At 38.0% G+C, this 27,052-nt stretch overlaps 3 protein-coding genes and 1 non-coding gene across 14 annotated transcripts in view; 3 read left to right on the forward strand and 1 right to left on the reverse strand.

Annotated features, from left to right (window-relative positions):
- The window catches only part of limch1a (LIM and calponin homology domains 1a), a 70,897-nt gene extending 62,462 nt beyond the window's left edge, over nucleotides 1-8,435 (forward strand). For 7 of the 8 annotated variants that reach the window (XM_022681650.2, XM_049472201.1, XM_049472198.1 and 4 more), the window contains 4 exons: nucleotides 324-410; nucleotides 2,566-2,674; nucleotides 4,498-4,600; nucleotides 5,782-8,435. In XM_022681650.2, the coding sequence (XP_022537371.2) occupies nucleotides 324-410; nucleotides 2,566-2,674; nucleotides 4,498-4,600; nucleotides 5,782-5,807 (325 nt within the window). In that variant the 3' untranslated portion in view covers nucleotides 5,808-8,435. The remainder of the gene's footprint in view (nucleotides 1-323; nucleotides 411-2,565; nucleotides 2,675-4,497; nucleotides 4,601-5,781) is intronic. The other variant, XM_049472200.1, reaches the window with a different exon arrangement.
- A 1,642-nt stretch (nucleotides 8,436-10,077) lies between these two features.
- Nucleotides 10,078-18,777, forward strand: exosc9 (exosome component 9). The gene is made up of 12 exons (XM_022681651.2): nucleotides 10,078-10,253; nucleotides 11,679-11,773; nucleotides 12,514-12,633; nucleotides 13,775-13,877; nucleotides 15,255-15,392; nucleotides 15,806-15,888; nucleotides 15,978-16,110; nucleotides 16,850-16,938; nucleotides 17,664-17,810; nucleotides 17,973-18,121; nucleotides 18,474-18,537; nucleotides 18,638-18,777. The coding sequence occupies exons 1-12, from the start codon at nucleotides 10,188-10,190 to the stop codon at nucleotides 18,666-18,668; spliced, it is 1,218 nt and encodes a 405-aa protein (XP_022537372.1). The 5' UTR covers nucleotides 10,078-10,187; the 3' UTR covers nucleotides 18,669-18,777.
- A 619-nt stretch (nucleotides 18,778-19,396) lies between these two features.
- Nucleotides 19,397-19,470, reverse strand: trnai-aau (transfer RNA isoleucine (anticodon AAU)). The gene has a single exon. It is a non-coding gene; the product is annotated as a tRNA-Ile (tRNA).
- A 6,438-nt stretch (nucleotides 19,471-25,908) lies between these two features.
- The window catches only part of ptpn9b (protein tyrosine phosphatase non-receptor type 9b), a 659,505-nt gene continuing 658,361 nt past the window's right edge, over nucleotides 25,909-27,052 (forward strand). For all 4 annotated transcript variants that reach the window (XM_049472209.1, XM_049472207.1, XM_049472208.1 and 1 more), the window contains exon 1: nucleotides 25,909-25,979. In XM_049472209.1, coding sequence (XP_049328166.1) covers nucleotides 25,947-25,979 — 33 coding nt within the window. In that variant the 5' untranslated portion in view covers nucleotides 25,909-25,946. The remainder of the gene's footprint in view (nucleotides 25,980-27,052) is intronic.

Here is a 27,052-nt window from a genome sequence, read left to right on the forward strand (position 1 = left end):
TCACAGTTGAAGTGTACTTACGCTAAAAAAATTGCAGACCTCTTCATTTTTTTTAGGTGGGAAATACGTGCAAAATCTGCAGCATATCAAACACTTATTTTCCTTAGTGTATGTTTCACTAAACATATCAATCAAACAAAAATGACACAAAAAAAATCGCAATATCGATTTTTTATCCCACCCCTGCTTTTCATATTTAGATGATCCTCCAGTAAGAAATAGTAAGGAAAGAATGAGAGCACGCTATTAGCTAAGCGAAGAACTCCACTCTGCTTGCGTTCTCATGTCTGTGGTTGTATGTCTGTGCGTGTGTGCTTGGTCAGGACTGGCTCGTATGAAAACATTTTAGGGACGCACTCATCTAATTCACCTCCATCGTCACAAGACACACCGCCCCCATCGCCCAGCAGGTAGGACCACTATCAGTCACCCACTTCCACTTTCATACCTGCAGACACACACAGTTTTTTTACTTTTACTTTTTGAAATCACAAGAAAAATCATTCAGGGCAATGCATTTATGATGCATTATATTGTCTAGATCAGCGGTGTCCAAACTGCGGCCTGCGGGTCATTTGCGGCCCGTTTCCGTTTTTGGAGTGGCACGCGAGGTATTTTAGAAATAGAATGAAAGTTGGCCCGCTGTTAAGCAGGTTTTTATAATGTGAGATTCAAAGTTTAAACGCTAGGTGTCAGAAACGGGCCAAAGAGTCGGAGAGGGTGCGCATTTCTAGCGCAGAAAAACGGGCCAAAGAGTCTAAAAGCGGAGAGGGTGCGCATTTCTAGCGCAGAAAAACGGGCCAAAGAGTCTAAAAGCGGAGAGGGTGCGCATTTCTAGCGCAGAAAAACGGGCCTAAGAGTCTAAAAGCGGAGAGGGTGCGCATTTCTAGCGCAGAAAAACGGGCCAAAGAGTCTAAAAGCGGGGAGGGTGCGCATTTCTAGCGCAGAAAAACGGGCCTAAGAGTCTAAAAGCGGAGAGGGTGCGCATTTCTAGCGCAGAAAAACGGGCCAAAGAGTCTAAAAGTGGAGAGGGTGCGCATTTCTAGCGCAGAAAAACGGGCCTAAGAGTCTAAAAGCGGAGAGGGTGCGCATTTCTAGCGCAGAAAAACGGGCCAAAGAGTCTAAAAGCGGGGAGGGTGCGCATTTCTAGCGCAGAAAAACGGGCCTAAGAGTCTAAAAGCGGAGAGGGTGCGCATTTCTAGCGCAGAAAAACGGGCCAAAGAGTCTAAAAGCGGGGAGGGTGCGCAGTTGTAGCGCAGAAAACGGGCCAAAGAGTCTAAAAGTTGCCGTAATTAAGGAGTTTAATATTAAGAGACATCATGAAATTAAACATCAATTTGAAAAATCTTCGTTTACACAACACTGTCAAAGATAAAGATAGTTAGTCAAGTAAAATAGTGTGTAAATGAAATAATCAGGAAATAGTATTATTTAAAGTGGTATATTTCATTATTTGTTTTATTACAGAGTCTGTGGCCCGTGACTTCAAATATATTTCTCCTTCTGGCCCCCAACAAAAAAAGTTTGGACACCCCTGGTCTAGATAATACCTTATAACAGTGGTTTTCAAGCTGTGGTACGTGTGGTTCCAGTGGTTTTAATGCATACAAGCAAAGGCATGGTGTACCAAGGTATGCCCAACTGGATAAAATCAATAATTCAGTCTCTAAAATAAGCATAATTTTCTCCAAAAGTAATTTTGCTTCATTTCTACTGGAATTTGTAGCATTGATTTATTGTGCTTCACAGTGACAGCAGCATATCCAATAGCTTTTTTACACATTTGCATTTTTTGTCCATCTCGTTCACCCTAGTTTGCTTTGCATACGTTTTTGTAGATGACTTGTAGGTGGTACCTTTTAATTTTTAGTTTGAGTATAGGTGCTACATGGTCTAAAATGTTTGAGAACCTGTGGTACAAAAAATTAAGAGAACCTACAATCAATTTATAAAGATTAAGATTCATTTTATAGTTTTAATCTTTTGCTATTCATAATACTATTCTATATTGTAATGTCCCTGAAAATGTCACTGTGAACACCAGGGTTGTATGAACCCTGAAACACATGATGTGACCGTGTGTATGAAGCATTTCCATCCAGACCATGGTACAGTGCTTGATCTTTGCTTGTAGTTGTATATGTTGGCATTTGCAGCTCATGTATTGCTGTTTTATACCTTTGTATGTGTACATTGGATTGTGAATCATTTGGAATTATGTGGAATTATGTGAATTTCTGCATGAGAGGCTCCTCTTTTGATTGCCACTTGATTTTCATCTTTGTTACAGTAAAATCCAGGTCTGTCTAATGAGTATAAAGTTGACCAGATGAAACAAGCTGTATATCCAAAAAATATAATATAACTTTTTCTAAATTTGGGCTTTAAAATATGTACACAAATGTAAGATATATTGTGGCAGTATTCGTATATGATAAGATACCATGATAAAACAGAAAATATGATATTAATTTGATTTGTTTTAACGATGGGTTTGAAAAATAGTTGCTTTTTCTAAGGATCTTCTAATAAGTGAGATTTGTTGTGTTTTGGCGTCCTCTGCAGGTCAGTAAGTGGTAAGAAGCTTTGCTCCAGCTGTGCACATCCACTGGGGAAAGGAGCGGCTATGATCATCGAGACTCTGGGGCTCTACTTCCACATCCAGTGCTTTAAGGTTTGTTTGGGATTAAGAAGCTTTAAAATATTGCAACCAAACAAACAATCAGTAATAAATGCGTGTGCAAGTGTGTGAAATAGCGGAAGTAACAGAAGTCCAATTTCCAAAATGGAAACGCGAAGCTCACACTGGTTGCCAAATTTATACACAGTGGCAAGCGACTACAAGTCTTACTCTGTAACTGATCAGTGAATATATATATATATATATATATATATATATATATATATATATATATTGTGAGATTCAAAGTTTAAACGCTAGGTGTCAGAAACGGGCCAAAGAGTCGGAGAGGGTGCGCATTTCTAGCGCAGAAAAACGGGCCAAAGAGTCTAAAAGCGGAGAGAGTGCACATTTCTAGCGCAGAAAAACGGGCCAAAGAGTCTAAAAGCGGAGAGGGTGCGCATTTCTACCGCAGAAAAACAGGCCAAAGAGTCTAAAAGTGGGGAGGGTGCGCATTTCTAGCGCAGAAAAACGGGCCTAAGAGTCTAAAAGCGGAGAGGGTGCGCATTTCTACCGCAGTAAAACGGGCCAAAGAGTCTAAAAGCGGGGAGGGGGCGCAGTTGTAGCGCAGAAAACGGGCTAAAGAGTCTAAAAGTTGCCGTAATTAAGGAGTTTAATATTAAGAGACATCATGAAATTAAACATCAATTTGAAAAATCTTAGTTTACACAACACTGTCAAAGATAAAGATAGTTAGTCAAGTAAAATAGTGTGTAAATGAAATAATCAGGAAAATGTATTATTTAAAGTGGTTTATTTCATTATGTGTTTTATTACAGAGTCTGTGGCCCGTGACTTCAAATATATTTCTCCTTCTGGCCCCCAACAAAAATGTTTGGACACCCCTGGTCTAGATAATACCTTATAACAGTGGTTATATTTTTATACTATATATATATATATATACTATATATTATAAATTTATACACAGTGGCAAGCGACTACAAGTCTTACTCTGTAACTGATCAGTGAATATATATATATATATATATATATATATATATATATATATGTTTATGTGTCCAAAATGGTAATAAATTACTCAGCTATGGTTAAGCAACCTTACTGAAGCTCAGTGATTACCTGTTCATCCGAAAAATAGCCAGCCCGCCCGTTTCCATGGCTGCAGCATTCTGTTTGCGTGCTGTTGTCTACACCTGTGCACTGTGGAAATGGAACCGGGTGACCTCGTGACATACCACACAGTTCAAATAATAAAATACTGGCTGAAGCTCTGCTGAAATCAGCTGTCGTGCTTAAACTTGGCAAGTTTCCTTAATACCTGATGATACATACATTATACATACATTAATTTAATTAATGATTAAATTAATGCTCCTTTACATTCTAAAATTTTCCTAAAAAAAAAGGTCATGGGATAGCAGTATGTCTATTGATCATGAAGGGTTATCTATAGGTGGATATAGTGAGGTAATAGCTCATGGGTGAGGATGAACACTGATGGCTTATGGCAAGGCAATGTGAATTATTAGAGTTTTATCAAGGCCTGATAGTGGGTGTAGCAGCAATACATCATAGAAGGCATTCATTATCATCACAGTGTACAGTAAGGGCAGTGGGTGGTAATGATTGTGACCGGTGGTGTCTGGTTAGAATTGTCCATGAGACAGACATGAGTACAAGCATATCCTATAGGATATCCCATACGACATGCTTCAAAAATAGGGGGACACGACACCAACTCCTCATCCCGTGACGTTTAGCACATCAGTGCATATTAGTGAACCATTGATGTGAATGAAGGAGGTCTAAAATCTCTCTCTCTCTCTCTCTCTCTCTCTCTCTCTTTGTTCCAGTGTGGTGTGTGCAAAGGGCTACTTGGTGACACAAGCACAGGAACTGACGTTCGGATTCGGAACGGTGTTCTCAACTGTCAAGACTGCTACATTAAATCACGAGGTAAAGGAACAGAACTTCTTGTTACTGTCACCTGTACACAGGCCCATATTTTTACCTTCTGAGCATGGATTACCCATCTACCCACCCAGAGAGAGCAAGGCCGATTGTGCTCTCTCGGGGCTCCGGCTGCTGATGGCAAGCTGCATGACCAGGATTCAAACCAGCAATCTCCCGAGCATAGTGGCAGTGCTTTAGATCGCTGGAAAACTTTTAAGTGTAACTTAAAAATATTCCTGACTAGCCTGACAAGGTATCATATCTTAAAAATCTTGTACCATTGCAACCCTACTCCCAACACAGCATTTTTCTATCACTATAAGGCACAACTGATGATAAGGCACACTATCAGTGAAGGTCTATTTTCTGGTCTGTTTTCATACATGCACACTAGATTATAAGGCTAACTAGTAGTAGGAACAGGGGTGTCGCCATGCTTTCCTTTTAAATTCAGCAGGTCTCACCACTTAGCGGATAACCGCTAGCAATTAGTGGCTAATGCCGCCTGACAGCGCAACACTGAGGAACCCTGAGTGTTACAGAAAGCCAAGCATTCAGCGAATCAGCCAGCGGTTCCTTCCCAGTAGCTTGTTTTAACATGGTAAATGTGAGGAATACAGTCTGATATAGTTGCCTCTAAACAGCAAAAAAGCTAGCGCTGTGGTTAGCGGCTAATGCTAATGCTGCTCCAGCAGTGCTATGCGGGGTTAGCAGCAGGGTACAGGCCGATAATAAAAGCAGGCCAATAACGTGAGAAAAATACGGTAATCACCTCATTAACAAGCCCTTTCAGTTCTATGGGTGTGATAAAGTACTGAATCTTTAAAAATGTGCAGAAACAGGACTAAGAAACACTGATCTAGGCCGTCCATCAGCCGGCCATGAATGAGAATCCTAGACTGCTATAAACTGGAATTGTATCGTCTTTAGCAACGAGTCCAGCTACTGTTTAAGATCTGATAACAGTTAGATTGCAGATTGATGCTGATGCTGCTACAGCCTGTGTGTGGTAATGATGTCCTTAGTTCTAAGACCCTTAGGACCCACCTTACAGAGATCTCTCTACAGTGGCTGCAGTTATCAGTGATTTTTGACTTTGATTCGCCTATTAAGTTTTGTTTAATTATTTGACTAATTAACACTCTTCCATCCTGCTTTACCAAACCTTTCTTCTTTCTTCTCAGCTGCTGGCCAGCCAACCACCTTGTGACCCCTTTGCCAAGCCAACCGAAGCCTAGACCATTCCCAAGAAGAAGACATGAGAGCTGATGTTTCAATTGTGGAGTGATTTACATAAAAGCACAACCATTCAGATCACCCTGCAACTCAAACGGATGAAACTGGGATATTTACGGCGTGTTTGTTTATTATTCTGGACTCTTAATCACACTAAGCTGCAAATATGTGCTTCTGACCATTAGACACATGAGTGAAAAAATGAATTGTGGTAACAAGTATTAAAACCTCACGTTAGCTTGTTGTACAAAATGGATCTTTCCACTCGCCTGGATAGTATAGATCAATTAAATTAGCAATAAAACACAGACCCGCCTTTTCAGCGAGAAAGGTTCTACTGAGATTATAATGTTTAATAACGTTTAATAACCTAATCATTGAGCAGCTGGATAAGAGAAAGAGATGTAGCTAGGGAAGTCAGCGGTTTTGCACATTGGACCCTCTGAACTGAGCATATATATACGGGCTTCAACTTTACATTTTTACATCGGATATGGGGGGATGCTAAAAAAAAACTTAAACAAATGTGAAGGATGTGAACATAAGGCAAGAAATCCAATTCCTGCCAATTTTGCAGGAAAGTTGGGAATTTGGTAACCAAGCAGGAAAAGGACCGCTGAGTGAAATGTTCATAATTTTAAAACTGTGGTTGAAATTTTAACTTGGATTTTTTTTTTTGTTTTATTCCACTCTACAGTTCAATTTAGTTAAATTTGTGTGTCTTTTTGTGCTTTTGTGCACTCGCTCCTCTTGTTCAATTTTAGTTTTTTTTGTTGACTTTAATTCGTTTTTAACAGTTAAGCAATGAAAGCATGTCCTGATTTTTGATCGAAACTGAACAAAATGAAACATTTGGTGCCAGGGTTTTCATTAAATTTGCCACTTTTTTCACCACTGGGTAAAATTTATAGTCTACAGGAATTGTTGACCTGCTTGTCAAAGAAAAAAAAGCTGTTACAATTTTTTATTTACCATATAAACATTTTTAATATTCCAGCAGGCGTACCAACAAAGCAGCTAGCTAGCTACTGTACGTTTACCTCAACAGTTAACTAGCTAGCTAGTGAATTTACCTCAGTAGTGCTATTCTAGTTACATTATGTGAGTATTAACTGTATTTTACACAGTTTAAAGTAATTCATACAATACTAAAATGAAAACATTGCATCAAATGACTTGGCGTTAAATAAGAACATTGCTTTTTTTTGCCAACTTAGGACGTTTTTGTTTTTTTTGCCAAATAATTCAGTACATCCCTATTTGTAATTAATCCGTAGTCATTTTATTTTGTCAGGAAAACTGATAAATGTTCTATTTTGGAAGGAAAATTAACCCCCCGTATGAAGTTGAAAGTTGAAAGTGAATTTCAGCATGATAAGCAATGTTAAGCCCTTATAGCTTGTAGCCTTAGGAATTGATTAAGCCCATCTTTACTTGTAGCCTGTCCAAAGACTTTTTGCACCATTTCGTTCAATTTCAGCCGGAAGGTGAATAATGGGATAAAGCCTTCAAGTAGGCAAAGTTTTCAGTTTTACTTTTTTCCTACATTTTGCCTTAATAGCAGGCACTACTTAATGCTGCATGACTCTGCGACAGGCCGATTGTGAAGGAAGTGACTGGAAATCTTTCATTATCATCTCAGAAAAAGCAAAAAAAAAAAAAAAGACAAAAAACTCTTAATAAACCTGGTTTGTTAAGCACGTGGTTTTAAGTTAATCGATGTGTTAACCTGTGTTTTAAGTATTATTTTTATTTCTGTTCTTGTTCCTCCTCTCGTTTGCTCTCATTTGCTTCAATTCGTGATCAGATATATTAGCCTAGCTTGCGGTTTGAAATGCATGAAGTTTGAAATTGCGTTATAATTAGTGAATGAATTTCTATTTCCATTTTGGTTCTTCTTTACGTTGTTACATTACATTTCGCAGCCGTTCGGCAGAGAAGAAGAAAAAAAAAACGTTAAGGTTGTTTGTCTTAGTTTCTTAGTTTTTGTTTTTGTTTTTCTTTCTTTTCTGTTGTTCCAGACAGCTGTAAATCATACACATTGCTGTGTCGTGCCTTACGAATGATTGATTGCACCTTTGGAAGGAGGTTGTTGTGTGCTTGTGTTCCGTGTGCAACGCTCAGAGCAACATTTTCCATTTTCTTTGCTTGTTTGTTCTACCATTGCAGATGGTAAACAGATGGATATATGCAGAAATGACTATTTCATACCAGTGTCTTTTTATTCATAAACCCTGTGATCTGCGTAACGATACTTCTGCAACGTTTGGCTGTTGTGAATGGGGCTTGGCATGCTCTCAAATTATGTTTTAGTATCCCAGATCTGTTTTAAATAACCTAAAGGAAATACAGGTCATGGGCCATAGGTCATATGATCTGTCTTATTTGTGTAGGCTAATCTCTAATTAAGATATATAAGAATTATGGAGCGAGGTGATGTAGCCTACGGTTTTCTCACTCGGATGGAGAAACTGGCCCGTGTGTTAAAGCTGTGTATTTATTTTATCCTCTTAAAGACGAGAGATAGGACAACTTGGCAACCCTTGAAATGCAGTGGGTTTTATAGCAAGTTTATGTTTATAAATAAACTATTTTAAATGCTCTTGTTGTGTGTTTTGTGTGTCTGTGTTGCAACTTAATGACTAAAAACTCACTTTTTATTTATTTTTTTTTAACAATAGTATATTTTATTGTATAAAGAAAAATATTTTGTTTGCATTTCAAAGCCATTATGTTGGAAATTAAGCCACAAATAGCATTTCAATACAATAGAATGAACAACTGAAAATAGACAAAAAAACGTCTGGATAGGTGGAGATCTTAAAAAATCTTTTCTCTACAGTTTAGAGGGATAAAAAAAACACATTAACATTGTCTATATAGTTACATGTATACATACCTATATACATATACACACATGTACACGTTTTCACCTGCCTGCACACGCATAAACACTTTTATACATATACACAATTTAACAGTATGTACAGTATTTTAAGTATGTTTTCAATGTTTTCCACCTTTTCTTAAATAAATCAGTGGTTAGGTTTAACTGTGCTGTGGTGTTTTCCATAATACAAACCTTAAAACTCACATTTAAATACTAAGCAACAAATTTCCAATTATTATTATTATTATTATTGTTGTTCTTGTTGTTATTCTTCTTATTATTCTTGTTGTAATTATCAGGAAAACACACTAAAACAGTAAAAAAAATGAGTTAACGCATGCGCAGAGCCGTTAAGTAGCACAAATGGCCATGGCTAGCGCAACTCGAACACCGGCGTTCTGTCGATTTGTGCTACCTTGTCAAACCGTGCTACCCTAGTGTATATATAGGTGAAAATAGTTATTTTTTATTATACATATATATGTTCACATGGCTAGAACACTCAAACAATGTTAGTGAGCTTGGAGAAAACCATTATTATTAAAATTATCAGAAAAAAAAAACACATGAAAACGTTTTTAAAAAATGAGTTAACGCATGCGCGGAACATAAGGTAGCACATATCTGTGGGTAGCCGAACTCGACGGAACACCAGGAGTGTGTCCGAAATGGATTCCTACTCCCTCAGTAGTGTGCCCTATATAGGGAGAGACTGTGTAGTTCACTAACTAGTCATTAACACGCGTCCGCTCTGCTCACTTAAACACCTGAACTGTGTTTAAAACTTCATTAAAACACGAGCTGAGCTCTGAATTACAGTAAGTGAAGCTCTGAGCTGATGACTTTTATATTTACAGCCCTTTTACAATAACCACACCTTTTTTGAATAGAGCCGAATAAAGTTTTAAAAACCGAATTCTGTGGGGATATAAAAAAATTTACAATATAAGCAGAGGTTACACTAAAGCTGTTGCATTTAAATAATGGAGGTAGAATTACAGTATATTAGAAAAAAACGTGATTGAATGTTGTCTGTTTTGCCATTGAAACCTATGGGGATGGGTGGAGTTACACAGCTTTCTGCAGCCGAACAGCAGGGGGCGCCCGACCTGTGGTGGCTTCACTTTTAAGAGACGATGCTCTGTCCAGCTATATACAGTCTATGGGTTTACCTTAATTTCAATGTAATAATTTGGCAACCCTGATGGCTAGGCTGTCTGTTGCTAGGTAGCAAGACTCGCGTTGCATTCTGGGACACTCAAAGAAAAATGGCTGACACACTCAATAGTGCCCTAAAGAGTAAAGAGGGAGCCATATCGGTCACAGCCCGGCTGTGCTCCGGCTGTGATGACGCACTCAAACCGCGACGCAGCAGCAGCGTGACTGAGTGCAGACTGTGTTCCTACAGAGAGGTGTTTACTGAGACCGGGATAAACAGAGAAAGAGACATAGACAGAGAGAAATATGAAGGAAACTCCGCTCTCAGCCTGCGAGAGAACCTTTCTTCTGAAAGCTGTGGAGGAGAAGAAGGTAAGAGACTGATTTCTCTTATCTGAACTTAACTAGTTTATAAAACAGCAGCAGATCAGCAGGATTACTCCCAGTCCCACTGTTCACACCTGTTACTCACTCAGATCCAGTCTAATCAGAGATGCAGTGATTCAGGGTTCAGTGATTTATCTAATAAAGCTGTTTATATAAACCACAGAACAGAGTCAAGTCAAGTCAAGAGGCTTTTATTGTCAGTACATCTGAGTGCAGAAGTGACGGGTACAGTTCAGTTTTGTGTGAGTGTGTTGGGTGTGTGGTGTGGTGGGTGGGGTGGGGTTCGGTGGGGTTTGGTGGGGTGGGGTTCAGCTCTGTCTCTGTGTGTTGAGGAGTCTGACTGCCTGGTGGATGAAGCTGTTTCAGAGTCTGGTAGTAGAGGCTCTGTGCGTTGAGGAGTCTGACTGCCTGGTGGATGAAGCTGTTGCAGAGTCTAGAAATGGAGGCTCGGATGCTCCTGTATCTTCTGCCGGACGGCATCAGAGCGAAGAGTCCGTGTGAGGGATGGGTGGGGTCATTCACAATGCTGGTGGCTTTGCTGATGCAGCGTGTGGTGTAGATCTCGGTGATTGAGGGAAGAGGGATCTTCTCAGCTGTCCGCACTATCCGCTGTAGGGACTTGCGATCTGAGGTGTTGCAGTTCCCAAACCAGACGGTAATGCAGGTGCCCAGGATGCTTTCTACAGTCCCTCTGTAGAACATGAACACGTGTTATCAAATTTCATTCAAATGATATTATAAAATATTATCGTAAAATGATAATATAAAATGCTTTTAATATGATCAGGAATAGATGCTGCAAGAAGAAGAATCAAGTTCCTGTTATGTGTAACTCATAAGCTTATACTAATCTATACTATACTCTACTAGTACTATAATATATTAGTATATTGTTTAAAATATATATCTCCTGCAGCATTTATACAATTTCATCATAATAAGTGGTAACTGTGTAACCATTAAAAGCAAAAATATTTTCTTTAGAGAAATTACAGACTGTTTCCTACACCTTCGAAAGACTCGGAAACTGGAGAAAAACTGCTACAGGAAGAGTTACGTCTGGCTGATCCACATGGCAACAGCGCCTTCAGTTCAGATTAACAATAAACTAAGTCTCAGTTTCAGCAGTGAAGAGAAGAATTAGAGGTCTGACAGGTGAAGTGCAGTAATAAAATCATTGATAAGATTAGAAAAAAAAAAAACAGACTTCTACTGGACTTCTAAACAATAGAGGTGTCCTAAAACTTTTGACCAGTAGTCTATGTACATTCTATTTTATTATAATAATAAACTGTAGTATAGTTCATTTAAATGTTGTAGTATTAAGCTATAATATGTATGTAGTGCATGTAGTGTATGTGGTGAATCTGCATCATCAGAAAATAAACCATGTTCATTTATTTGTTTCAGCGCCTGGATGGAAGGCAGACATACGACTACCGCAACATAAGAATCACATTTGGTACAGATTATGGCTGCTGTACGGTCAGTCTCGGCAAAACCAGGTAAGCTACTGTAGTTTAATAGGAGCCTAACACTCCTGTCTCTAAATTTGTTTTTTAATTTTAATGTTTGTTAATGATAAAATAAGCTTGTGGTACACAGATGGATCACAGTACAGTGCATTAGGCTTATTTCTTTATGTGGTCTTAATAGTTTGGTTCATAAGTGTATATCAATAAAATTTAATTAAATTGAAATTGTTGTAAATATATATACAGTCATTCAGAATATGAAGGAACACATAAGGAGTCATGTAGTAACTTAAAAAGTGTTAAGCAAACCAAACAAGATACTCTGTGAAGCTTGTAGATGCATTTTATCAGGGGTGCTGTTAACTTGTGGTTTTTTAATGCTGGTAAATCCGTTCCTGATGAGTGCCAGTTTCATCATAAATTTTGATTTGGTCTTTGCGACTGAACTTAAGAATTCTTTAAAGTGTTCCAACATTTTTCTGATTGAATGAAACAGATTTAACACAGCTGTTAACTGAAAGCCGTTCCATTAAAAACCTCATAAAAGCTGACTTTACGAAATCTAAAATAGAAAGCATATTTTGGTTTGTTTAACACTTTTCACTTTACCAAATGATGACTTAATTATTAATCTACAATGCAGATAATTAAAAAAAAATGAAAAACCACTGCATTTTTAGGTTTATCTAATTTTTTGACTGTTGCTGTACATACAGCAGACAGATGGATGGTATGTATGTGACTGACTGTCTCTGTCTCTGTCTCTGAAGGGTGTTGGCTCAGGTATCATGTGAGCTTGTGCCACCCAAAGATTCACGTCCCACAGAGGGAATCGTGTTCTTTAACCTGGAGCTGTCCCCCATGGCATCACCTGCGTTTCAGCCCAACAGGTACTGTAGTACTGCTACACGAAGGCCATGTTCACGTAAATACAATAGATCATGAAATTTTATGTTCTACAATGTGTATCAAATTATTAATTTTATTCCCCATAACCTTGGATTGTTGGAATGGTATAAAGCTTTTAGTTTAAAAGCAGTTTAAATGAGTTTAAAAGTACAACAAGGTCTTTGTTGAATCCTAAACAGAACCTGGATTTGTCTCTAAAGACGTTACAGTTCTAGTCCATAGCAGTCCAGGTTTTACTCAAAAGAAAGAGTCTGTGATTGGCTGATTTAAACTCAGGATGGCAGGCTAATGATGCTCCCCTTCTCTATGGCTACGTTGACATTACAAGCCACATTGCCCAAATCTGATTTTTTTTTTTTGCTCAGATCTTGTCGGTTCACATTCACTGTAAATGTAAGTGATCTGTATCTGTGTGTAATGTGAACGAATCTCTCCCTGAAAAGCCTCACATGCTGTACATTGATACCTGTATAAACGTCTCCTTCATCACCAACAACAAAAAAATCTCATATTAGAGAGACATGCGACTCGTAGCTTTATAAAGGGTTATAGATGGATGAGTTAGCAGCTCATATGTGGAGCATCTTTTGCTGGAGTGGAGAAACAGTAAACAGCTGCTCTGAAGTTCATGCTCAGGTCCAGGAGGTGAAAAAAGGACAGGCGGTTTGCTTTTGCTGTTTTTTGCAGCTATAGCTGCACAGCTGCACCAAGGGAAGCACTTGAATTCTGATTTGACCGTTCACATTCATGCCGCATGTCCATCAATCGGATACTTACCTGATTTAAGAACACACATGGAAGTGGCTCAAATCTAACTTTGAAAAAAAAAAAAAGGATTTGGCGTGTTCACACAGCCATAAAAAATTCAGATCTGAGCTACATTGAGCAAAAAAATCACTTTAGCCTGGTAATGTGAACGTAGCCAAAGTATGTGTCATAGAGACGAATGTCTAATAATCAACTGCAGTCTCTCACCAGGAAGTACACTAATCTATACTCTAAAAAATAGACTCTGGGAGGGGGATGCATTATGCCCTCTTGTGGCGAGACTCAGTGTCTAATCAGACAACACCTGGAATCATTTATGAGTTTGTGTTGTGTGTGTGTGTGTGTGTGTTTCAGGCAGTCTGAGTTGTTGGTGACTTTGAACAGACAGCTGGAGAGATGTCTGAGGAACTCAAAGTGTATAGACACGGAGTCTCTGTGTGTTGTATCAGGAGAAAAGGTAACACCCACTTATTATACAGGGATTTAGCTTATGTCTGTCCATTTGCATTTTGGGTTGCGTTTGGTATCGTAAAGAAAATACTGTATAATTTTAAGCAGCAGTCCCTAAAATGTCTTCTTGTAAATTGAAAGCAGTTTTATTCCAGATTTAGGAGGAGGAAACATATACTAATGTCCTGACAACCATGCCTGCAACATTTTATATATTCACTCTAAAACACAGGGCTCCGAGGGGTCCAGTGGGCTGAGATCGGGAGGTCGCTGGTTCGAATCCCGTTTATGTAGCTTGCCATCGGCTGCCGGACCCTCACTAGTGATAAGGGAAGTCCTAAAGAGAGTGGGTTGGGAAATTGGCCTAATAAATTGGGGAGAAGATGGGATTAAAAAATAGTTAATATTAATGTATATTAAGTAATATTGCTTAATATTAACTATTTGGTTTGTAGGATGTTTAAGTTAAACGAGTTGCTTTGCCAGGTGTTGTGACAAATTCTATCTCTCTGTCAGAATCTGACTCCCCTTCCCTTACAAGCACGCCTCACATCAGAAAGAGTATAAAGATTATTCTCATATTATATATATATATATTCTCATATATATTCATATATAAATTCATATATAAGTAAATACATGAATTCCCAGTTTAAGGGTTTGTCTCCAAACTGCTTTTAGAAGAGTCTGATTTTGGCACAACACCTTACTGCCTCTGTTACTTTCTATAATTGTTCTGAACCATCTAGAAAAGAGGTTTCACACTGCAGATTCAAATCTGTGCAGTTACACATTCTCACCAGAGAGGTCACTAAATCCCCAAATCAACAAGTTACAGATTGTTGCTTTAATGTTTGTGGCATTATGGCACAGCAGTGTCACCTACATTTTCTGCTTTTCCAGAACACAATATACAAAAAACACGTTATCAAATATTGTATTAGTAGCATCTTTATTTATTCACCTGATCATTTGACCAATGCTGATGATTTTTTGATCTGCAGTACCAGTCTGATGTTGTTACAATCGTATATTTCTAGTTTGATTTGATTTTGAAATGATCTGCGTTGGCTAATGCAAATGCATCTGATTCATCACTTGGTAGAAGATATAAGCAGGAAGTGACCATTGTTTTTGCTTACCTGTTGACGTTCATTTAGCTTATTTAATAAGTGCACTGAAGAATGTAGTGTATTTTTGGAGCGAGCAGAGATGAAGCATATTTTTAATAATTTAATGTGATTGTTTGTTTTATTTATTGAGATGCAAAAATATAAGAACATATCAACTTTATACTAAGAATAATATTATGTAAAAATCAGAATTGGCCATGGATAAAGCTTTATTGCTCCGTTCTCTGAAGTGTTGCTGGTTTGTTTGGCAGGTGTGGCAGATCCGGGTGGATGTTCATGTTCTGAATCATGATGGCAACTTGATGGATGCAGCGAGCATCGCTGCCATATCCGCCCTGAGTCACTTCAGACGGCCAGACGTGGCCATTCAGGGTCGAGACATCACCATAGTGAGTAGCAGCGCCTCAACAGCCATATTCTAGCTCTGTCAAAAGCTTTAAATGTGGAAACGGAGACTTAAACTACAGTCTTCTCTCTGTACTGTGTGCTCTTATTGTCCATATTGGTTGAAATGTTGGCAAAGCATCAATTAATCCCTTTATATCCCAATATATTGATGTTTTTTAATAACTTAGTGTTAGTATTTAAACATATCCTGCTGTGGTATCACGGAGTATCACGATACTTAGTTATTTTTGCAAATTCAAGTGTATAGCATCTTGAAAACTGAACTAGATTAAAGGGAAGCTATGATTTAGATTTAGAAGTCTTGAGTCACTTTTTTAAGAGAGACAAAAGGCACAGTAGTCTGATAATGACCATTATTGTGTATTAATCATCTGGTGCACTGTTTTGTGTTCAGTTCAGTCCAGAAGAGAGGGATCCTGTTGCACTGAGTATTTACCACATGCCCATTTGTGTAAGCTTTGCTTTCTTCCAGCAGGGGTAAGAAAATGATCCACCGTTTAAATCTGCAGACAATATCATTCATCAATCAATCGCATAATTTCCTTCTCTTTCTCTGTTCTCTGCAGCACGTATTTGCTGGTGGATCCATGTGAAAAAGAGGAGCAGGTCACTGATGGCCTTTTAGTCATAGCCATGAATAAACACAGGGAGATCTGCTCCATTCAGTCCAGCGGAGGCATCATGCTGCTCAAAGACCAGGTTTGTGCGAATGTGTCAGAGGGAGGGGTGGGAATGCAGTGCTATTTGCTCGGAAGATAAAAATGACCATAGACAATAAATGATGAAACATATTGGCTGATATGGGCCAATTTCTTGATATTTCTTGAGCTACACATACAGAAGTAGGGTCTTTCAGTGTCAGGTTGGGCCACCATGTTTGCATCTAATTTGCCAGACATCTCAGCATGGAGCTGTAGAGGTTCCTAATGGTGTCCTGCAATAAACCAAAGTGGGACTCCTCAATAATGATGAGTCACTCCATGACTCCGTTATAGTCTTTGGCAATGCTGACGTGGTGTTGAGGGCAGTCGGCTTAATGGTCATCATGCATGTAGTCCTGCGTCATGCATCCGTCTGCCAATGGTGCTGGCAGTAACAGGATGACTGCTAGAGGACATATCTCTGTTCGCTGAATGTCTGCATTCACTACACGCACTTCAGACTGGGATCTGGGGGTTCTACCTCTTTGTGGTTTGTGATTTTTTTTATTCCTTTTTCTATTCACTATCGCCAACAGCGTCTTCTCAGAGGTTCCAATACCTCTTTTGCAAAGGTTGGTGATACCAGCACAACAGCGAGAGTCAGAATGGAAAGCAAGCAAAGCAGGGAGGCCTTATGTAGTCAGTAAAGTGCAGCGATAAGCCCTGCCTAACTTACCTCACATATGCATTGTTAGATTCAATAAAGTGTGTGTGTGTGTGTGTGTGTGTGTGTGTAGGTCCTGAGATGCAGTAAAATAGCCAGTGTGAAAGTTTCCGAGATCACAGACCTCATCAACAAAGCGCTGGAAAATGACAAACGAGTCAGGTAAAGATTTTGGTCCATGGATAGTTTTTATTAATTTATTTATTCACAAGATGTTATTGTATTAATGGATGTTATTCATTGTTTTAAATTAGCAATTTCTTTGGCTTTTTTTGTATTGTCATATCTTGAACAATTGTGAAAGCCTGAAATAAGTGTGAAAAATCGGAAGAAAACATGTATAATAAATAAATAATTAAGTAAAATGTTCATACATAGATTAAATACAGTCAAATCAGAATATTATGACCGCCTTCTTGTTTCTACACTCACTGTCTTATCTTATTAGCTCCACTGAGCACATAGGATACCTTGTAGATCTATTATTGCATACTTTATTATCCTCTTTCCACCCTTTTCATCAATGATCAGGACCCCACAGAAGAGAAAACCACCACAGAGCAGCTATTAGTTGGCTGGTGGGTCATTCTCAGACACAGCAGTGCTGCTGGAGTTTTTAAACACTGTGTCCACTCACTGTCCTCCACTCTGTTACGCACTGACGTTGCGCACAGGACGCTGTTGGTGGACTATTCTCAGTGACACTGACATGTTTAAAAACTCCAGCAGCACTTCTGTGTCTGATCCACTCACATCAGCACATGTGTATGATTACTTTTTGACGTTTTTCACTTTTGGTAAAATGTGTACATTTGCATCACTAATGCATGATGAATGAACCAGCTGAAAATGTTGTATTCAATTTTTTTCACATGTTTTGGGTTTAGGAAGGAGGGCGGCAGGTTCGGTTTCGCCGAGTCCATGCCTAAAGAGCGAATCACAGCCCTGAAAAGAGACGAAGCTCCTGTGGAGATGACTGGCGTCCAAGAGATGGCAGAGGAATTCCTAAGCAAAGGGGAAGCTGCTCCGGAAGTGTATCCTTTTAACTTTGTCCTTCTTTCTTGCTGTATGAATTTGTGTGTACGTATACCGTGCATACGTTAATGAGCCGAAACGTAATATCTGGATGATACAAAGCATGCTGCTGTTACAAAGCATTTCAAACTTGTGTGAATGACCCTTGACCCTTTAATCAGTGTCTCCTCCCCTGTTATTGTTGCCACGGGAACTGGACAGTTGGGTGAGGGGGTCCAGAGCACTTGGGGTCTGGAGGAGGAAGACGAGGAAGATGAGTGTCAAGGAGAGATGGACAAAGAAGAGAAAAAGAAGAAGAAAGCAGAGAAAGGTACTGCGTTGTGTTAGATGTTTTTGTTTGTTTGCTTCTATGCTAGGGTTTTAGTCGCATGACGTTTTTGAGCCCACCAGAATTTATGGCTTTGCTGATGGTCAGTGGTGAAAGATGCGTAAAAATACATTTTACTTACGAGGAAACACAAATTGACCGAACTAGCTAGCTGCCTAGCTGACACATTAGTGCCCATTCCATCAGTAGAGAAATTACACAAAAAACGTACAAATAGAATATCAGCTTTTTTTTTTTTTATTCAAATGGCTTGATGTTTTGGTATTTTGTTAGATTATATACCCAGCTAACATGATGGAGCACTTTCCACCAACTTTTTTTTTTCATTTTTCAGATGAAGTGATGGTCATTTCGGACAGTGAGGAAGAAGAAGTTGTGGTTCTTAATCCAGAAGCCCCGTATGTATTCTCTCTCTTTAGTGAATATTCATATCAGTAAAACAAATCAGAATATTGCTGTAGGAGTGTAATATTTGCTATTTATTTATTTTTTTCAAAGGAAATCCAAAGGCAAGCGACCCAAACACTGACGAGGAAACGGATGAATTTGAAGAATGGCAGCATGCAATAATGTCATCAAATTGTTCACTGTCTTAAATAAATGTATGTTAAATAAATGTATCATTTTTTTAAAAAATATTTAAGTGGTAACTCCAAATGTGACCGAAATGCCGTTTTACACAGATGCACCTACAGAGCACGATTCATTTACCTCAGTAGTGCTACTCTATTCATAATTATATTGCAGCAGTGCTGTTCTAGTCACACATTTAGCTATCTAGATATCTCAGCAGTGCTGCTGTTCTAATCCTGAATTTATCTCAGCAGTCCTTTGTAAAATTGTCACTGAAATAGGCAGACAGTTTTTTTTGTTAGATTTTTTTGGAAAATGTACAAATTCTAAGGGTAAGTTAGTTGGTTTCTACATGTGATGTTACAAATGGGCCCCATCATCTCATTTCAAAGAGATTCCATGGTTATGGAGATGCAGATTTCAGTAAAATAAATATATTTGTTATTTCAGCCATTTCGCATTTTTTTGCAAATAAATGCTCTAAATTACAATATTTTATTTGGAATTTTGGGAGTTTTGTCAGTGTTAACAGAAGAAATGTTCATGACATGTTCATTTCACTTAAACATCTAACTTTAAATAGTAAAATCATAGAAACTGATCATTGTGAAGTGGTCTGTATTTTATCCAGAGCTGTATATATTTTTACTCGTAATAATTTAATGAAAGAGAAAAAATATTCACTGGCCCGTACGGGGATCGAACCCGCGACCTTGGCGTTATTAGCACCACGCTCTAACCAACTGAGCTAACCGGCCAGTTGACGTGTCGACTCTGTATAGGTCTACACATATGTATGAACGCTTTCCAGCCCCCCCCAGACATGCTGTGTCGTCCGTGTTCTGTCTAGCTGTGTTACCCGTCGATCTGTGCTACTTGGCCAGCGGTTCTGCGCATGCGCTCATCCACCGTTTATGATTATTATTATTATTTTTTAAATATGTTTTCCTCGGGTGCACCAACACCATAATACCTCACCCCTTACTACCTTTAACCTTATATATTTAACTGTTACCCTGATTTATACCATCCAAACATATTTCCTATGCTTTCCTGTTTATACACTGCTGGGAGTATTATTTTATCATGTCTGCTGTTTTATGTGGGTAACGTTTTAGCTATAAGTATAATTAAAAGCTTAATAAATTGTGCCCACAACTTTAACTTTCTTATCTCGTGTTCACACTATACTAAATTGTGGCCCCTGAGGTAATAATAATAATAATAATAATAATAATAATAATTATTATTATTATTATTATTATTATTATTATTATTATTATTATTATTATTATGTTTTTTTTTTTTTTACATTTTTTACTCTGTTTTACTAAATGGTCACAACAAAATGATCTCATCAAAGTGACATTGTGTACAAAATATGCTATGGTTAGCTTTTTTTTTTTTTTGTTTTTTGTTTTTTTTAAAGATAATTAGGTAACTTACTGGCCATCTAAGTTGTCCCCAAGACTTAATTATCTTGTTCCCATACTATAATAAGTCATCCCCACAACCTAATTTTCTACTTCCCACGCTTTAATAAGTTGTGGCCACACATTATTATTATTTTTTTTTACATGTCACCTTAGGGACTCCTTGTGGGCGCAACATAATTATCTCATTCCCACACTTTACCAAATCGTGGCCGCAAATAAAACAAAAAATTAAAGCGTGCCACAGATGCGATAAATCGGCGCAGTGTTTTTCGTGACGGGTTTCGGGCAGCATGCTGTCGGCGGCGGGACACAGGGGCGCAGCGCTGAGCGCGACGCCGAGCGCGTTCACGAGGGTAGGGGGTATGGCAAGCCAAATGGGTCAGAATTCGCCTGGGTCTGACGGCGCTTAAAGCGTGCGAAATACTTAAAAAACGCCGTCCAAAACGCCGTGCAGGGCTTACTTTTACGCCTTGGAACAAACGCGAGGCGCCGCCAGGCGTTTAAGAGCGTGTGGCGGCGCCAGGCGCTTACATAACGCCACCACGCGTTTTCATAACGCCTCCAGGCGTTCCATATGCAAAAACGGACAGAATATACATATCCCCTCCTTCTCCAAGCAGTTCAGCCCTCTGACTCTGTCAGGGAACTATATCTCCTGTTAAAATAAAAGCCCCCAAGTGCTTCAAATGTCTGCTGTGTTATTAGATGTGCTAGATTCATGTATTTCTGGCTAAACTGGGCTTTGCAAAATGTAGTCCCTGATTAAAACATAACAAAATGTAATCAAATGTACTTATTTTTTATCAACTCTTTCATTGCTGGCCTATTTAGTAATCATGTTTAATTTGTCTGATGCCGCAAGACCTGAGCCAGCCAACACACACACACACACACACTCTCTCTCGAAGGCATTGGGGATTTTAATAAAACGCGCAATACAGAGACCACCACAGCATACAGAATGAATGCATAAATGGAGAAATTAGGAAATCAACCGGACACACAAAATCCAGCAACACATTTAGCAGATCTGTGTAGAGATTCTATACGTTTTAGGGTCACTCTTAAAAAAAGAAACTGTTCACTATGAGATCGTAATATTCCGAATCATTCAGTATTCAAGGTATTCCTTAATTAAATTGTTTTTGATCATGGTACATCCTTATATTATTTTTTGCTTTCTTACTTTTTAAATAAAAGCCCTTTTTGTATCGCTGCCGCTCAAACGGGCAGCGTGGGTCTAAAATGAGCCACATTCATTTTCTATGCTACTTCAAGTATGGCTGTGTGGTTCTATGATATATTTTAGCAACGCATTAATTCCGTCGTTCAGAATTTAATTGACGAATTTATGAATGAGTGTTTCTTTTGCACAAATCTTCATTTTCATTCTCCTTACACAGGTTTACACACACGGGTCAGACACAACGCACATGAATTTACCATTTCACAGCTCAGCACAGCTCCCTCAGTACTGTTTTACGATAACATCACCTTAGAAAATATTTGATGCCACTAGTGAAAGATAACTGTATATAATATTTGATTAGGATTAGGTTACCATTAGAGTGAGAATATTACCTGTCAGAAAGTTACAAGTACGTATTATTAGATGTTGACATATTCTATTTTAGTTAGCTTAATATACTGTAGTACTTTGTAGGCCATTTAGCTACAGGGTGTGTTTATAATAATGTTCTTGGTGACAGTAACTGAAATATTTTATTAATTTAAAGAATAAACATTTTTAATAAAATAAATAGTACAGTCTAATATAGGATAATGGTAATAATAATAATAATAATAATAATAATAATAATAATAATAATAATATTGACATCATTTTGACATATTCTATTTTAGTTAGCATTCTGAATATTTTGTAGATTTTTTTAAAACTGCACACACACACACACTTTTATTATTACTATTATTATTATTAATATAATTTGATATTATTATTATTATTATTATTATTATTATTATTATTATTATTATTATTATTATTATTATTATTATTATTATTATTATATTGATATAATTATTATTATATTGAATTAATAAATTATTTAAACAAGCCCGGAGTGGCTAATCGGGAGGATTCCCGATGGGCCGGGGCGAGTTTGGGCCGGTTGGACGGAAAAAAATTATTTACCCTCACTTCTCTAATCTTATTCTTGCATTCATTGCCATTCAACTACGTATGCACTCTCTATTCGTCTGACAACACAGCCCCTACGTCGGGTTTAACCATCTGAGGGAATTCTCCTCTCCCAAATGTTTGAGTTGGTTGCGTCCACCAGTGGTCTTTTCTGAAGCGATCAAATTAAATGCAGCAACAGAATAGCACAAAGCGTCAGACGACTGTGATGGAGGGTAAAAAGAGGCCAGGTGGAGCCGAAAAGGCCAGATTAAAAAAAGAAAGAAGATGGAAGAAGAAGCAGCCAAATGTGCAAAATTAACAAACTTGTTTTCCAGAAGACAGACTTCAGCTGCAGCCGGTAAACAGAGATATGGAAATAATCTTGAATCGTCAGCTATTGGGCAACGTTTGCAATGTCGATTTAGCGTAGTTTATTTTGTAGAGCCCAATACACATCATTAACCTCTTAACACGCCCTGGCCCGCCGACGGGCCAGAAATATGTCATAGTTAATATCTTTTTGTGTTTATGAATAATTATTTTTTTAATTTTAAAGCCTAGAATCTCTGCTTTTCAGTATCTAGCCTATTTAGCTGTATGTCCTTTCAGGAAATAAACATTTAGGGCGAAATATGCCTTGTTTATTAGAATTAAGATTTTGAATCTGGTAAAGCTTTATATTCTGTCTTTAAGCTACTGCTTTGAGGATTCACTATTTCATTTTGATCTTTTAGAATTCGTTAGATTATATTTCTTTTAGCATTTTGAGCTTAGTTTAGTTGGTTATTTTCCTATTTTACATCTATTTTTCTGTTTTTATTAAATGTTGTTATTAGCTTATTAGCTTCTAGCTTGTTAGCATACAGAACGTTTCCCTGGTCTTTTAAATGAATATTTATTTATTAATTATAATATAATATAAGCTGTATCTAATTTTAAGCCAGACAGACACTGTGTGATTTTTTTAATCAGGTGCTGAGATCTCATTCGCATGTTTGAATGGTTTGTCCTGTACGAAAACGCACCTGATATATGCTGACACTGTAGTCTGACTGGCAGACTGAGAGACTGAATGTCATGCAGCCCCAAAGCAATAGAATTAGCGCCAGATCCCCGCGAGCCGCGCACATATTAATCCACCTGCAGAGCTTCAAACGCGCAGATGAGCGCATCACTTTCCTCAGCTGGTCGGGCTCCAGGAAATAGTCTGTGATGTCATCTGTTTTTTAATACTATTTTAATTTTATATAAAGCTATTGCATGATAATCACCATATAGCTAAGTAACCAAGTCTTATTGTTAACGAAACTTCTCATTAACTGAAACGAATAAAAACGGTGATTAAAAGAAAAAAAACTAAAACGAACTGAAATTACAGATTAAATACCCTCAGTTTCGTGTTTGTTAATTTATTTATAATTGATTTATATAAATGTGGTATATCATGATATATATCGTTATTGTGATATATATATATATATATATATATATATATATATATATATATATATATATATATATATATATATATATATATATATATATATATATATATAATATTTTCCCATATCGCCCAGCACTACTTTTAAGTCAAATTAATTACCTTTTAAAACTTTATTTGATTTAAATTGGAATTAAACGTGTTTAGGTGAAGGGTGTTCTGTTAACTTACCAACATATACTTGTACTTATATGTAATAAAAAGGCATTGTAAGATCTAGCTGCTGTTTTATTTATTCAAATTCCTGCTCCATGGAAAAAATGGGCTGGATTTGGGCACGAAACTCCCGGGCTGAAAAAAGGGCCCACTCCGGCCCTGAATTAAATGTTTTACCGTTTTTTTTTTTTTGCGTAACCACCGCGGTAAATAAAGTGCGGGAAAAATTTAGTTTGCGCACTTAAACAAAGCGAAAATATTCTACTCTGCACGCATTATAAATATGTTTTGCATTTTTATTTAGGATTCAGGAAAAATATGATCGCTGTAGGACGCCTGCTCGTAAAAATGGGCACAATTGCTAAAGCGTGTTATTATTATTATTATTATTATTATTATTATTATTATTATTATTATTACTACTACTATTATTTACAAAATCCAAAAGATTTACAGATGTTTTGTTTGAATGTTCTACATAAAACGTTTATTATTGTTATTATTATTATTATTATTATTATCATTATCCTATATTAGACTGTACTATTTATTTTATTAAAAATGTTTATTCTTTAAATTAATAAAATATTTCAGTTACTGTCACCAAGAACATTATTATAAACACACCCTGTAGCTAAATGGCCTAACAAAGTACTACAGTATATTAAGCTAACTAAAATAGAATATGTCAACATCTAATAATAAGTACTTGTAACTTTCTGACAGGTAATATTCTCACTCTAATGGTAACCTAATCCTAATCAAATATTATATACAGTTATCTTTCACTAGTGGCATCAAATATTTTCTAAGGTGATGTTATCGTAAAACAGTACTGAGGGAGCTGTGCTGAGCTGTGAAATGGTAAATTCATGTGCGTTGTGTCTGACCCGTGTGTGTAAACCTGTGTAAGGAGAATGAAAATGAAGATTTGTGCAAAAGAAACACTCATTCATAAATTCGTCAATTAAATTCTGAACGACGGAATTAATGCGTTGCTAAAATATATCATAGAACCACACAGCCATACTTGAAGTAGCATAGAAAATGAATGTGGCTCATTTTAGACCCACGCTGCCCGTTTGAGCGGCAGCGATACAAAAAGGGCTTTTATTTAAAAAGTAAGAAAGCAAAAAAGAATATAAGGATGTACCATGATCAAAAACAATTTAATTAAGGAATACCTTGAATACTGAATGATTCGGAATATTACGATCTCATAGTGAACAGTTTTTATTTTTTTAAGAGTGACCCTAAAACGTATAGAATCTCTACACAGATCTGCTAAATGTGTTGCTGGATTTTGTGTGTCCGGTTGATTTCCTAATTTCTCCATTTATGCATTCATTCTGTATGCTGTGGTGGTCTCTGTATTGCGCGTTTTATTAAAATCCCCAATGCCTTCGAGAGAGAGTGTGTGTGTGTGTGTGTGTGTGTGTTTGCTGGCTCAGGTCTTGCGGCATCAGACAAATTAAACATGATTACTAAATAGGCCAGCAATGAAAGAGTTGATAAAAAATAAGTACATTTGATTACATTTTGTTATGTTTTAATCAGGGACTACATTTTGCAAAGCCCAGTTTAGCCAGAAATACATGAATCTAGCTCATCTAATAACACAGCAGACATTTGAAGCACTTGGGGGCTTTTATTTTAACAGGAGATATAGTTCCCTGACAGAGTCAGAGGGCTGAACTGCTTGGAGAAGGAGGGGATATGTATATTCTGTCCGTTTTTGCATATGGAACGCCTGGAGGCGTTATGAAAACGCGTGGTGGCGTTATGTAAGCGCCTGGCGCCGCCACACGCTCTTAAACGCCTGGCGGCGCCTCGCGTTTGTTCCAAGGCGTAAAAGTAAGCCCTGCACGGCGTTTTGGACGGCGTTTTTTAAGTATTACGCACGCTTTAAGCGCCGTCAGACCCAGGCGAATTCTGACCCATTTGGCTTGCCATAAGGGGGCGCGCGAGCGCGCCCGCAGACGTTGCTCAGGCTTCAAGATGGCGGAAGCCCTGACAACTCAGGAGGAGGTGGTAAGATACCTTCTCTTTTTTTTACTTATTCTGCTTCTGACAAACTCCGAGCTCCGGGCTGCACTCCGCGGTCCACAGCCGCAGCTCACCGGCGGCTATATCCCAGGCAGGCGCTGCCCTCCCTTCGGAGGGGCTGTTCGGGGTCCTGCGGCCCAGCTGCTGCTGCTGCTGCTGTTCTCTGGGCAGCAGCGAGCTAGCTTAGCATGTTAGCATGCTAACAGGCTAACAGCTCCTGTCCCCCTCTCTCTATGTGTGTTTGTGGAGAGGAGCTGATAAACACCGGGCTTTAACTCGATAACCGACAGAGGGGTGAATTTAAATACACCGCGGGTTTCTTCATACAATCACCGGCTGTCCTCTTATTACACACGGTTAGATATAGAGAGAGGATAACTAGACTAGATAAAACTCCGATAGAGCAGCTATGTCAGTTTACCTAACCTAGCTCACCTACAGCTAGTTAACGGTCACTAACAGAGACAGATAGATATAAATGAGCTATTCGGTTTATTTATTATATTATAATCCATTACTATAATCGACCATTTGTATCTCCTCCCTCTTTTTCGGCACACTGTTGCTGCCACTACAGACTGTTGTTTAGATTGTGTTGCTCGTTTAGTATCTGTAGCTCTACACCAGGGCTGCAACGATTAGCTAGTCGTTAAGTATTTAAATATTGTTAAAATAGTCGACTGATCGTTAATTTGTATAATTAACAACACACTGGTACATAACACACAGTATATAAATAGTCGTCTAATCGTTCATTTGTAACTACAGTGCACAAAACCGTGTTTGAGACAGAAACGGAATAGGTTAAGGGCTGCTGAATGTGCAGTTCACATTTCTCTTGGTCTCTATGTCTCCAAAAGACAATCCAGTTATCTGATCGACTAATGGAAAAAAAATAATCGTCAGATTAGTCGACTAATAGAACAATCATTAGTTGCAGATTTGCTAACCTATATAATAGGAATGCACAGTGATATCAGACTTATATAGCTATTGGCTGATATCTGTCTAGATATTTTAAACTATTACTTGTTGACATATTTCTTGTATGCCAGAAA

Source organism: Astyanax mexicanus, chromosome 25 (assembly GCF_023375975.1).
Source record: "Astyanax mexicanus isolate ESR-SI-001 chromosome 25, AstMex3_surface, whole genome shotgun sequence".
NCBI classification, from domain to species: Eukaryota; Metazoa; Chordata; class Actinopteri; order Characiformes; family Acestrorhamphidae; genus Astyanax; species Astyanax mexicanus.